Source organism: Scleropages formosus, chromosome 11, assembly GCF_900964775.1.
Source record: "Scleropages formosus chromosome 11, fSclFor1.1, whole genome shotgun sequence".
Lineage (NCBI taxonomy): Eukaryota > Metazoa > Chordata > Actinopteri > Osteoglossiformes > Osteoglossidae > Scleropages > Scleropages formosus.
In genome coordinates, this window is record NC_041816.1 from 3,267,728 (window position 1) to 3,282,286 (window position 14,559).

Genomic DNA, 14,559 nt, shown 5'->3' on the forward strand with positions numbered 1-14,559 from the left:
CTGGAGTAATCGCAGTGTGTGTAGTCGCAGGTAGTCTAGTGGTTCGAGCGGCTGCCTTTGGAGTTGGAGGCTATAGGTTTGGATCAGACCCCATGCTGCAGTATCGCTGAGCAAGGTACTTACCCTAAATTGCTCCAGTAGAAGTTGCACCGCTGTGTAAATGGGTAAATTACGGTGAGTAGCTTAACATTGTAAGTTGCGTTGGAGAAAAGCACCATTAAATGTGAGGGGTACACAAGATTGGTCATAGCTTTTCGGGTACAGGGAGGTCCTGTGTGTACAGTTCTATCTGGTGTTTCCACGAGTTCATTCCCCAGTCCTGTAGTGCTTCAGAGCTACTTGCACAAACATCTAGATTCCAAAAGGGCGCCTTCCGATCCCCGTAGGTAACGCATTCAAAATTGCAGCCAGACCCCGGTCTGAGAGCGAGCAGCTTCGAGAAGGGTTTTGTGGGTCAGTACGGAGTACAGAACCTTGGCTCACGTCCCATCCTGCAAGGCTCCCTGGGACGCATCCGTCTGAGCTCCTGTAGAGCAGAGCGCTACCATCCCGGGATGGAACGACGGTGACCCCAAGGTCTCCGCGTGGACCGTCCCTCTGCCTGCTCCACGGTCTGCGGTGCACGCAAAGCAGCTGGATTCATCGGTCAGAGGGTTGGCCGGTGAACGAGAGAGGCATTATGGGTAGCTGAGGGTCGGGTCACAGGTACAGCTGGTAATCATACTGTAGTGTGACAAGTTGAGTAAGATAAGCGCAGTGACAGGTTTTAATTCTCAGGCTGACACCGGTGGCTTCGATCGGGAATTTGATACCCGTCACACCGCTAGCAAAGACACGGGTTCGACCAAATCGCAAGCGCCTGCCCGGAGAACGAAGCAACACCCAAAGGTACCGACAGCAAGCAATACCAGCTACGCACTCGGGTGTGTTGCTTTGCCTGTTCAGTAGAGGTTAAGTGAGTAATAGGGAAATAATCTTAAACAAATGCACACGACACAGGATAGTGTACTGCTATACAGAGCAGACCTTTGGCAAGCAGGACATTATGAGGGGAACAAAAACATAATTGGAAGATCGATGTAAGCTGCATGAAGGCTGAACACATGTGAGGCCTGGGTGCCTGGAAGGAACACTGATTCAAATGCAATGGAAAGCAGATGGCCACCGTGGCCCGCGGACCCCCCCACCCCCATCCCCTACCTTTACAAACGCCCGTCGAGTCAGTCCCACTCAGTGTCTGGATGCTACTGTGAAACCCATGATGTCACAGGACCTGAATCAAGTGGCAGCCAAAAATGCCATTACTGCTCAAATCATTCTATATGCTTCATAATAAAATATTGGAGTTGAGGGGAAAAAAAAAAAAAAAACAGCCGCACTGGCTTCGTACCAGGTGCGGATGGATCGAATGACGTAATGTTGTTCTGCGTGTTTGCCCATCGGAGCTTTTGTTTGCCTTCGTTATTAGAAGCAGTTCTTCTTTTAAAAAATGAAGACAAATGCCTAATGAAATGACGTAGCAGTGAGGGACAGGACAGACGCTACTCTTATACCCCTGTGCAAAAATAAATGATATCAAGTAACCACCTGAATAGGGAAAAATGAGAATAATTAGCAAGGAGCAGTAGTTGCATAGTGGTTAAAGCTCTTTCCTTCCAATTGAAGGCCCTGGGTTTGCGTCTACAGCTCGTGTTGTAACACCCTTCACCGTGGTACGATACCTTGAATTGGTGTAGAAAAAAAGTACGAAATTACCCAGTTTTGTAAAGGGGTAGATAATTAAGCTTTGCATTCACAACTAACTTTGTCACTTGCCTTAGACAGAGGCATCCGACTCGCAGAACGCACTTTAGTGGGTTTCTTTGCGTCGCCCCTTTGTCTCCTTTCTCATCTGAGACACACCGTTGTGCAGCTGCGCTCGGCGCTCAGCTCATGGCTTCGACCCCACATCTCGTCGCTTGTCAAATTAAGGATTTAAATTCACAATTGTAGCGTTAAAGGGACCGGTGCTCTGCCCCCGAATCGGTTTAACTGTGCGTGACACGACATGAATGCAGTACCCTAGTTAAATCTTAATTTAGCAGTAATTAATTTCCACTGGCAGCACATGCTGGAGCATTTATTGGGAAAAGGGATGGCTGCACCTTACCATCTGGAGAAGGTTTGTTTACCTCCCAATTTGGAAGTGATGCATGGGGAAAACATAGCTGGGGGTGGGGTGGGATGGGGGGGGTCGGGGTGACACATGTGTTTTAGACAAGATTAGTGGACATGTGAGCTGCTTCTGCATAAAAAAGGAGATTATCCTGCTTTTGCGCCCTGCCAGGAAGGATCTCTCCTAAATCTGAGATGAAAACCTCATCAGATCAGGAGACGGTGTGTGGTATTGGGCGCTCGGCTGGAATTAGCGATGGAATGTGACGCGTTCTCGCTGTGGTCCTGTCTTCCTCTGAGGGGTGATGTACAGCGGGGTGGCGTACAATACAATTATCACCCGTTGCACCCCGTAAGGAGTGGTGCTTAACTCCATTAAAGCCATGAGTCTGGCAGATTACGCTCTATTTCATCATTCCACCGTGATTAATTAGTAACCGTATTGAGCCTTATGTGCTCTATGTGCTGCTTAATACTTATCTTGGTAACAGAGAATATTTTTGGAAATGGATATGATTCACTTTTTTTTTTTTTTTTTTTTTTTTAAAATGTCTGCCTCTTATGCCTGAGCGAGAACACAAGGAATCTATTTAACAAGTTCCTCTGTCAAATACGGCCGCCAAATAATTTCATAACGCTTTGATCCCTCCGGGATTTTGATTTAATGTCAGCATAGAAATCGCGTGACGGGGTCTGGCTACCTGTTGGGTCCTAATTGTGGGCACGCTTGTGAACGGGTGGTGTATTTTCTGTGGAAGGACGGGCTTTGATTGAAACACACTTTGAGGTTCTAATTTTCCTTTGCAATTATTAATTTTATTTTACGGTTAACTTTCTTCCCCTTTCAGTGGCGGACGCCTAACGATTTGCGTTCCTACAGTCTTGCTTTTAAAGACCACACGTTGTATCTCGATCATGTTGTTTTCTCGACAAAGGGCTTTATTTAAAACATTAAAGGCTCTTTTCCCGTGGCCTCACGCTGTGCCGGTATGTTCTCCCGAAAAGAAAACGTCTCCGAATGGCACGTCAACCCAAACCCTTTAGGGTCCGGAATAGATCCTGCCTACGAGTGTCTGTCCGATCGGCTCGAGAGCTCCAAGGTTGCCTACAATAAGGTGACTTCGGACAACGCCAAAGTTCACCTTGGGTTATAACATGCAACTTTCACTTTGTTCTCTTTTCTTCTACTGTGTTTAGATTTATTAATCTAGCTGACACTTTTCTCCAAAGGGACTCTGCAACCTTAAGATACTTACAATCATTTACCCATCTGGGTAACTTTACCGGAGCAATTTATGGTAAGCACCTTTAGGTAGAGCTGAAGGCGGGGTTCAAACCTACAACCTTTGGGTCTCAAGACAGCAGCAGCTCTAACCACTACGCTACCAGCTGTGTACTGCTCTCTAATAACCGCTCTCCTGCTTAATGACTCAAAGCTAAGTGTTTCTAAAAGGCCCAATGAAGCATTTTGTGGCTTTTTTCAGTAATGCCATAATGGTGTGTGTAATTATCGTTCGAGAACGGCGGTGGTTGTCGGGTCAGGCTGCTGGCGTTGAAAAGGTGCATTAAGCGCCGACGGAGGGGCGATGTTTGGAAATAAACTGTAAGCGAAGGTGCTCAGAGGGAATGGGAGGCGGTGCAGAATTCCTGCTCTGGTTTTGATTATGGTCGCGACGCAGAGTGCTGCGAAGAGCCGGGCCCCTCCGGGATTTTTCCGCAGCTCGGAACACTCGGAGATGTTTATGAGATCAGGAGAAAGACACTCCTGGGTTTTACGCGCTTTGCTCAGCTAAGTCGGACTGAAAAGGGAATGGGAGAGGAGCCTTAACTCTAAGTGTCAGCCTGTGTCTAACCCTAACGCCGGATACTCGGCGGCGAGCCAAACCAAGAAGTCAAAACCGTGCCTTTGGTCAAAGTTGTACCAAAAGTTGCATGATGTCATGTAACAACTTGGGTGTGTGCGTTTGAGTGTTTGAGCTTGCGTCTCGCTGAGCTTGCAAATGGGAGCCCGAATGGTCACCTCGGCCCTTTCTCAGCAGAGTCATCGATCAGCGGCTGCGGGCTGGCTGCGAAAACGCAGCCTCGTCTCTCGTTGCCCTCCCGGGTGCCGCGCGGTTCCTCAGCGCGGGGCGCCGCTCGGTCTCCCGTCAGCGGTCCGTTGCGCGGAAAGAGTTCCTTCTGGGTTGAGGAGAAGAGGAGCGCACGCGCGGTCGGTCTCGGCGGGCGGGAAAGTCGTTGTTGCTGGGCACGTGACGTAAAGAAAAAAACGGTATAGCAAATATTGAGCAAAAATCAAGGAGAAATTTAAAAAAAAAAAAAGGACATGTTTTCAGATTCAAATAGATTTGTGCCCCGGGGCTTTTAGCAGTTCCGAAGTATTTAACCTGCCTTGTAGCCAAGTGCAGTTCTGTGTGAGCGATGTCACATGGTATTGTGGTGGGTGTAGAGCTGAGGCTGTGTGTTCGTGGGAAACATGGGAAGGAAGTGCTGTAGTGTGACCCCATACAGTGGTAAATCTGTGACAAATCGCAGACTGGGTGGTGCGAGAGGGCGTGGGTTCGATCCCTGCTCGGTCTCTGTGGAGTTTGCATGTTCTCCCCGTGACTGTGTGGGTTTCCTCTGGGTGCTCTGGTTTCCTCCCGCAGTCCAAAATCATGCTATTCACGTTCCCCCATAGTGTGTGAGTGACACAGAGTGTGTTCCGCTGATGTATGGATGAGTGACCCCTTGTAAGTAGTGTATCTAGCAGTGTAAGTCACCGCGGTGAATAAGGTGTATGGGCTGATGACACTACATGGAGTTCATTGGAAGTCGCTTTGGGGAAAAGTGTCTGCTAAGTGAATAAATGTAAATGATGCTCTCTAGGAGTTCCTACATGCTAGGGCCTTCAGTCCATGGTGTTAAATCACCCATCTGAATGCTGGGAACGTGGTTCCTCCATTTCTGTTTGCTTTGCTGGTGGTTACAGATGCTTCATGTGGACTCAAAGGTTGTAGGTTCCAATCCCACCTTCTGCTTTAGCACCCTTGAACCAGTTACTGACCCCTAATTGCCGCAGTAAAAATTACTCAGCCCTATGAATCAGTAAGTAATTGTCAGCTTAATACTATAAGGCATTTTGGAGAAAGTTTCAGCTGAATGAATAAATGAATGTGTTTGACAGAATTAATAATGGTGTATATTGGCTCTGCTCTTCCTCGGTGGATGGATTTTACTGTGATAACATAGTAAATATGAATGAATGTGTACTTTGATCATCAAAAGCAGTTTAAACAAATCATTGCTCTAAAGAAGTTTTGCGTTGCGGTATGAAAATGTCATGCAAAATGCATTAAAAGTAATTATTTCCTTTATGCATGTGCATGAGAATTGACGTAAAAAGACCCCAGGACTCATCATTTACAAAGGGAAAAAAAAAAAAAACACGTAGGTCTTTTTTCTTTTCAGTTTGTCTCTTTTGAGCAGATTCATAAAAATGGAACAAAGCACATTTTATTTGGTGTCATTCCGCTGGAGACAGATAAATCAGGCACCGTGGTATTAACGGGATTACCACTAGCTACCTTTGGCTGCCTTGTTATCATCCTGGCGTTTCTACTCCTGGGGGGCTGTTGGAAGATCGGCTACGGGGCTCTGTCCGTCATGTCGGAGCGACCGAGCAGACGAGAGCCACTTTCTTTTCGCGGCGATGCTGGCTCTTAGCCAAGCTGCCCATATCTCTGCGTTTGCGTGACAAATCCCGCGTGACACGTCAAGCTCTTCGAATCCAACGCAGTCGTTTTACCCCCAGCAAGTATCACTGACTTTTACACTGACGTTCATCCATTTAACATTCTTCCCCGAAGCGACGTAAAGCTCGGCGAACGCAAAGTCCATTTCACCAGCAGATTGAGAGATACAGATGTAGTGACGCAATTGGATTCCATTAATCCAATACGACCATCTGACATCTGACCACATATATCACACGAACAGCTTCACGTACCATTGGTGTAGTGCATTTTTTTAAAATACTTTAAACAGATAACGTAGTGCACGTTTATGGAGTAGATCCAGAGAGATATGGATCTTGAGATTCAGCAGTTCTGAGGGACAGATGGACTGCGGATGGGACATTATGCATGGAGTGATCACGTTAGTAACGGAGGGTGAGGTGGCGGCAGGTGTGATCGGGGCCTCCCTTTGCCTGCCCCCTCGTGCCTCTTTGGGGGGGACACCCTGCTTGCACGAGAGACACCAGGCAGAAAACCCCCCCGGCAGTTTGGCTCCAGTCCCTTTTGAATTAGCTCTTAATTGACTCCCAGGTGCTCCTAGCTCTTGCCGGTCTCATCAGGTCTTGATCGTCTTTAACCGCATCCTCTTCAAAGGCCTGCCTTCCTACTCCTGAGGGGTGGGAGAGTGCAGTGGGGGGGGTTCTATGGTCCTCGGGGACATCGAAGACAGTAGGGTGGGGAAGAGATACGGGGAAGGCCAGGAAGGGTGTCCTGACACATGACGACCAGTTCCACTAATGACTGATTCGTTCTCTACGGGAAACAGGCTGCAGAAGCATATCGCGTCACGCGGATAAACCGTTTGAAGTGGCGCACCAACAGTGGCATCAGCGACGTAATTACCTTTTTGTTATATTTTTACCGTTGGATTAATTATCCTTTCATTGAATGGAGATGGGGGGTGCGGTGGCGCAGTGGGTTGGACCACAGTCCTGCTCTCTGGTGGGTCTGGGGTTCGAGTCCCGCTTGGGGTGCCTTGCGATGGACTGGCGTCCCGTCCTGGGTGTGTCCCCTCCCCCTCCGTCCTTATGCCCTGTGTTACCGGGTTGGCTCCGGTTCCCCGTGACCCCATATGGGACAAGCGGTTCTGAAAGTGTGTGTGTGTGTGTGTGTGTGTGTGTGTGAATGGAGATGTTTATTGAAACTGCTACAGGTATTTCACACACCAGCGGTGTCGAAAAGTCGGAAATGCGCACAATTACAGGTTCGCCGCACAAGTCGACAGCCTGCAATGTGACTGTTTCAAGCTGAGCTGGTCTGTCTTGGACAAAATGATGAGTTTTATTAATTAAATTAATTTCTTTAGTTAATATAATACAAGGGGAGAACAGTGACTTCCAACATTGGTGTAAAATGATTTACCTTCTTTAAGTTTTGACTAGATACCCTCCGATGAGGATGGCTGTAGGATAGTGCTTAGAGCCGCTCGTTTTGGAGCCAAAGGTCACAGGGTGGATTCCCACTTCCCGCTGTGGTACCCAGGATAAATAATTGTAAGTTCCTTTGTGGGGGGAAGAGTCAGGTAAGTGACATGGTTTTTTCTCTGTGGTACTGAGGGTTCTCAAGAGTTTCGGGATGCAGATGAAATCACGAAAAGGTGGCAGTTCCTCTTGTGCAGAATCAGTAAAGAAATTGTGAAACTAATGAAATAAATGGGAGGGGAGTGCGGCGGGGCGGCGGATTTGGCCGGGTCCTGCTCTCCGGTGGGTCTGGGGTTCGAGTCCCGCTCGGGGTGCCTTGCGACGGACTGGCGTCACGTCCGGGGTGTGTCCCTTGCGCTCTGTGTTGCTGGGAGAGGCTCCGGTTTGCCGTGACCCCGCTTGGGACCAGCGGTTTTGGACAGTGTGTGTGTGTGTGTGTGTGTGTGTGTGTGTGTGTGTGTGTGTGTGTGTGTGTGAATGAAATAAATACTCTTTAATATCTCAAGGCTGAATGTGGGAGTGTCTGTGTGCTCTCCTGGTGAAGGTTTCCTACTTCAAGAATGCAGGGATTGTCACCACCTGTTGCGCCAGGACCCTATACCCACTTGTAGAGTAAAAAATGATTGTTTTCATTTTGATTTGAGGCCACTGCACATGACTTATTTAAATAATTTCTAATTCAAATAATGAAATGTCATCTTCCAGAGGGGGTTGCCTGTAATGGCCTGACGACCCCAGACCCTGCACACTGGTGCTGCTCTCCACGGTTGTCTCGCTCCTCAAGGTCACCATGAGATGAGGGTTCTCTGCTTTTGTTCCCCGCACGTGGAGCGATGGAGAGACTGAGATTAAAAACTCATCTTTGGCTCTCGCCTTTTCATCTCCCTCTTATCGCGGCTCTTTGATGATCGGCTCAGCAGCTCTCGCAGTCGGCCGGCGACCGAACCGTGCTGCGGATCCCGGATAGGGGCGCAAACGCCACTCAGCGCTGGGATAAGGGGACCTGCTGGTGTCTGCATTCGAACCTAGAACCGGAGGCATGCTCTTCAACATCCTGCAGTAACAGAGCGTCGCGGTGTAACTCATTTATGTGTCATCGTTCCATAATGTTCAGGGTTGGATTTATGGAAGAGAAACTGGCAGGCTGTAAGTTTGGTGAATTCGGAAAGAGGAGGGAGGGAGGGAGGGAGGGAGGGGGGGGGGTCTGGTTTTGTTTGCAGGTGTGGAGTACGCAGATATTGATGAAAGTGGGTCGCCACAGTTACGGGAAGGCTTACGTGTCTCGTTTTCCTGGGTTATTGTTCCAAATTCATGAACCGCCTCCCTGGCACCCCGGGCTTTTGTTTACGGTGGTTGCTAAGCAACCTCGAGAATGAAGAAAGGATCCAGCTCTCGAGAACCGAGTTCACGGCGGTCAGTCGCTCGCTGGATACCTGGTTCTCCTTCATCCCAAGATCCCAGGCACCCCTGGGGCTCAGCTCATGGTCTTTTGGAAGAGGAGTGAAGAGAGGAGGATGTATCACTCCACACATCCGCAGCTGTGTCCGTTGCACTTGCGCTCCCCCCCCACGATGAGTGGAGGCTGCCTTTTGTGGGTCAGGCTCGGGGTCATGAGGAAAGAGCACAGCTGTGCCCAGCTGTGCGTTTTTGTGTTGTGATCAGTTTCGTGTGGACTGCCGGGTCAGACACATTTCCATTGATTCGTTTAGCTCATGCTTTCCTCCAGAGCCGCCACCAACGCTCGGTCTCCTAAAAGTTCTTTACCCACACGTAAAGCTCGGCAGCTTTTACTTGAGCAGCTTAGGGTCAGGACATTGCTCTAGGGTTCGGGAGCTGGAGGTGGGATCTGAACCTGTAACCTCCAATTCCAAAATCGACAGCTTGAGGTTGAACGTTTCTGAAAGAGAAGACCAAATTCCAGTAACTGAGATGATGCTGTCTGCAAAGAAGCGTGATAAAAATAATATGTAAATTAGTCGTAAGGAATGACACTAAATTAGCCTAGAAGTGGGATGGCTTTTTTTTGTATTGCGCACCAGATTCCTGATTCCCAGACACCATTATTACAGTTCCATTGTCTGATGTAGAAATGATGCTTAGAGTGACATTTTCAGAAAAGATGGAACTAAGATAACATTTTGAGCTTTTGCACATATTCAGTTTTATCCACAGGGACCTGAACTGTCGTCAAAATGTCACGAATTCTCCTCCCGACCTTCATGCGGGACAAGAGGTGGTGTTGTGGTTAGAGCCAATGCCTTCCATTTGTAGGACCCAAGTTTGAATCCTATCTCCTGCTGCGGTATCCTTAATCAAGGTATTTAAACTGAATTGACAGAATAAAAAATAACCACCTATATAAATGGAAAATAATAGTACATTGCTCAGTATTCTGTACAAACCTGACATTGTGGGTTCTGGCAGTCAAATGATATAATAATCACATTTTTGATCACCATCCCGATATAATATAGACTGATATGTGGTTTATCCACAATATTTAGAAAAACACAGAATGATAGCAGTGTCCTAAAAAGTTTATTAATGTCCAGCAAAAAAAAAAAACATATAGTTAGCTAAAGTGTGGTGGTCAAATGATAGAACTTGTGACCAGACTTTGACAGATTTGCATAAATCGCCGCAGGGATGTTTTACTAAATTATTATATGCAGAAAACCGAATATAGCATAATGAGAACATTCAAGGGCAGCCCGGTGGCACAGGAGGTAGTGTTGCTGCCTCGTAGCGTTGTTAGGGCATAGGTTCGAGTCCAGTCTGTGTGGAGTTTGCACGGTCTCCTTGTGTGGGTTTTCGCTGGGTGCTCTGGTTTCCTCCCACAGTCCAAAGATGTTCAAGCGAATTGGTCGCACTAAATTGCCAGTATGGTGTGGGGCAAACCTGTGACGGACCTCTGTCCTGTCCAGGGTGTACCCTAGTGCTCGGCGCTTCTGTGAGAGGCTCAGGACTGCCGCAGCCCTGACCCAGACAAGTGGTCGGTGAAAATGAATGAAAGAACATTCACTCTCCATTGCAGGACATCTGGAGCAGAAGGATAATAGGAATCAGTTGCCCTTAAATACTGGTTTTGAAAAGCAGATGATGATAAAGGTTTGTGCTGGAAATTATAATATTAAGCAAATGACCATCCCAGATGAAAACACAGGATAATATCTAGTGGCAGCCATAAATATTTTACCTGCCTGAGCCGTATCTGTCGTTTGGCTGAAATCAAAGCTGGCCAGATATGACGTTTCCATGTCATTTCACGTTCTCGCTGTGCGGTGAATAAGCCAAGAGGAACACGTAAAAGGGATTTACTCTGGCTGCTGTTTGAATCCGTACGGTCCGTTTCGGCAGGGTTCGATCGCGGCGTGTGGCACCGCTCCGATACAGATTATGCCTCCGTCTCGTTGGCCGTAATCCAGAACTAACCTTTGTCTCTGTCTTCTTTCAGTTCATCCCTCCGCCGATGTGAAGGCTGGAGAGGTGGAGGCTGAGAAGAGGGTCTTCGGTTTTGCCTCTGGAAGAGAAGCATTTTGCCGGCACATATGGTATTGTGGTTTTTCTTATTTACCGCAACTTTTCAGTTTTTACCACATTATAGCAGAGAAGTTTTAAAGTAAGACCTAACATATGACAAAAGTGTGAATTCCACATTAGCTGATGCTTTCCTCCAAAGTAACTCGCAGTGTTCGACTTCTTATGATTTAAGCATTTAGGGAGCTGGAAAATTTTTAGGGGAAGTACCTTCCTTCAAGAGTTCTGCAGCAGTAGGTGGGATTTGAACCTTCAGCCTCTGAAATCAGCAGCTCTGACCACTATGCAACCTGCAGGCCCAATGCTAAAGCTGTAGGTGTAAAGCTACCTTGATTTCTTTTTTTTTTTTTTTTTTTCTCCCTTCCCAACCACATGATGATTTATTAATTTTCATTTACATGTATTTGTTTAGGAGAGCACATCTCTGAGAACAATACAAACAGTGCATTACATCATCAGAAAGATAATTTTCACATCTGATGGTTACTGTCACATGCTACTGAGAGGTGAGCCTCGGTGCCTTTGTCATGTTTCCATGATTTAGGGTTTTATAGCCTGTATGGATATGCCACCAGTTAGTCCATTTCAGGGACCTTCAGCACCTAGATCTGTATTGACTGAAATTCCCAGTCAGCAGACGGCTACAGTCGAGCTCAAAAAGGTCAAAGGGCAGCCGGAGACCTGCTGAAACAGAACGCTAGATTACCTAGAAAAACACACCTCCGCTGGCAGCCAAACCAGATAATTCACCTCGAAAAAGGAGGCCGGTTTCTAGTGCCTTTTCCTGAGGGGGATAAAAAAACAACGTTTCAGCTGTTTGGATGGGACTGTGGACACAGCAGCTGGATGCTGCAGGAACTGCTCAGTAACTGAAGCTCCGTTTGAGCGTCCAGAGGTTGACATAAAGACCATATGTGGTATGTGGTGCTGTGCCAGTAACGCTGGTTTCTAAGTACATATTTTAAATATGATTATTTCCTTTTTTCTGTATCGTTTAAAGTGGTACGAGAGGGCGTGGGTTCGATCCCCACTCAGTCCCTGTAGAGTTTTCATGTTCTCCCCGTGTCTGTGTGGGTTTCCTCTAGATGCTCTGGTTTCCTTCCACAGTTCAAAGACATGCTGTTCAGGTTCATCCCTAGTGGGTGTGACAGAGTGTGTGTTCCACTGATGTACGGATGAGTGACCCAGCGTAAGTAGTGTATCTAGCAGTGTAAGTCACCGTGGTGAATAAGGTGTGTGGGCTCATAACACTACATAGAATTCATTGGAAATCACGTTGGACAAAACATCTGCTAAATAAATAATTGTAAATGTAAATCTAGGTGAGGGGGGCGTGGTCGCGCAGTGGGTTGGACCAGGTCCTGCTGTCCGGTGGGTCTGGGGTTCGAGTCCCGCTTGGGGTGCCTTGTGACGACGGGCTGGCATCCCGTCCTGGGTGTGTCCCCTCCCCCCTCCAGCCTTATACCGTGTTGCCGGGTTAGGCTCCGGCTCCCCATGACCCCGAATGGGACAAGCGGTTCAGACAATGTGCATGTGTGTGAATCTAGGTGGCAATTATCAAGGCGTCTGAAAAAATGTAAGCAGCACAATTCCCCAAATTCATACATATCAATGTCATTGCGAACACAGGAATCCAGCCGACAGACTCAATCGCAGGTGCTTCTTTATTCGAAGGGACAAGCAAGGGTCAGTCGATTTGCGAACGTCGTTCCGAGGGATGGGCAGAGGAAGAAACCAGGAGGACAGAAGCAGAAGGTCAGGGAGCCAAACAGGAGACGCACAAGGGCTAGGGAAGGGTCATGAGCTGAACGTGGAGCGCTGCGGTTTGCTCAGACGGGGTTCCACGTTCAGGAGCATCTGAGCTGCCTCTTTATCCCTTACCTTCCGAGTAGCTGCAGGTGTGGTCAATTGGGCAGGCGGTCAGGGGGCGTGACAATCAAACACACGTTCAGTTTAAGTGCCATCATATATTTAGAACAGCTCTATTAGGAAAAAAAAAAGTGGTGATAAATTTTCAGTTATATCAGATGTTTTTTGCTGGGTCAGATTTTTTCCCCATTCTGAATGAAAATGCAAAATTTTCAAATTCAGTGCTTTTCATGTTGTTGTAGAAGACCGATGAATGGATAGATACTTTCTTGATCCCGAAGGATATTGCCAGGGACTTCATCAACATAACAGCACGTTGTTGAGAGAAACTCCTGCATAACAAAAGAATAAGTGATTCTAACTTATTATAATTATCATGCAGCAGTATGTAAGCACACTGACGTGGCCCAAACTTGACAGGCAGTGGTATCTGGCAATACCGACAAAAACACCATGGCCATTCTCTCCCACTCTCTCTTTTGTCAAGGCAGCTGATGAGACGGAAGCTCTATGCATGTTAAGCAGCAGCAGAAGGTTCTTGAGAGAATATTCCGGAAGTACACAGTGCGTTCACTTCCAATACGACATCTCATTCTCAAGTCATTTGTAGATCACTGTTGTTCTGGGCTGCAAATTCTGCCTGTATTCTCAAGCCAGTGTGAGATTGCACTATTCCTCAGTTATCTCAACAGTGAGCCCCTCTCTACCCTGGTGTCAAACCTTTTTAGAATGCTTTGTTAGTCATTAATTATATCTTATTATATACATATTTAAACTACTTTTTTTTTTTTTATCAAGGTCTGTAGGTAGCGTAGACGCGATCTTGGATGTCATCTTGCAGTGAAAAAGGCCAAATCTCACCTTCTGCTGCTGCTGTACCCGTGATCGAGGTACTTACCCTGAATTGACACAGCTAAACTGAACCTTGCTGTATAAATTGGTAAATCGCAGTAAGAACCTTTATGTACAAACCGAAAGTGTACAGTGCTGCTTTGGAGAAAAGCTTCAGCTAAATTAACAAAATAATAATTATATGCATTGCATTATATTTTGACAATGATGTCCTGAGGGTCTTGGAATCACTTTGACAGTGATCAGAAGATTTACTTGATGCTTGTTCTTTTTTCAGAACACGCACCTTGTCATTCCCGTCGCTCTACCAGTCGCCACCCAAAGAAATCCAAAGAGAATACAGTGCATGTGTGTGTGCGCCGGTTGAGCAGTTTCTTTGCAACTTTTAGACCTACAAAGATTGCAGGGGTGAGTTGGAGCAGGCAATCAATCAGTGCCTAATCAACACCCTGAGGTGCGCATTGATCCGGGGCCACGGCGGTAATGAGTGTGTTTGCTTGCCAGAGCGAGTTCCAATTAGGCATCTTCTCCCAAACTTCTTTACCCATCAACCACCTGGGCCCGAACGCGGAGGAATGTGCTTGAGCCGGGCTTCAGCCGATATCTTTTTCCCCCGGATGTACCCGAGGCTCCATTTCACGCATGCTTTGCGAGGGGATAAACCCCCACAAAGAGCACAATTTAATGGTGAGGCTACAGAGGATTCTTTGGCTCACGATACACGAACTTTAATATCTCCTTATATCCGTGTGCTTGCTTTGCTTCCAGCTGCTCTTTTGTAGTGAGCGGCTTCACATGATTTTTCTACTAGGCCTCATTCTCAGCATTAAGTGCCGCCTGCAGCCATCATTTCTGCCTTTGAATTTTGAGTGCCATTAACTTGGCACAACCTTGATCCAAATACACGGGCAGGAAGCATCGTTCTGTGTGTAATTGTGAAAATTTCCTTTGCA

At 47.2% G+C, this 14,559-nt stretch overlaps 1 protein-coding gene across 4 annotated transcripts in view; it reads left to right on the forward strand.

Moving 5' to 3' along the window:
• The window catches only part of LOC108934526 (tetraspanin-18-like), a 37,953-nt gene that overhangs the window by 9,920 nt on the left and 13,474 nt on the right, over nt 1-14,559 (forward strand). For 3 of the 4 annotated variants that reach the window (XM_029256042.1, XM_018752424.2, XM_029256043.1), the window contains one exon: nt 10,803-10,899. In XM_029256042.1, the coding sequence (XP_029111875.1) occupies nt 10,897-10,899 (3 nt within the window). In that variant the 5' untranslated portion in view covers nt 10,803-10,896. Of the gene's footprint in view, nt 1-10,802; nt 10,900-13,911; nt 14,015-14,559 lie in introns of those variants that run through there. The other variant, XM_018752426.2, reaches the window with a different exon arrangement.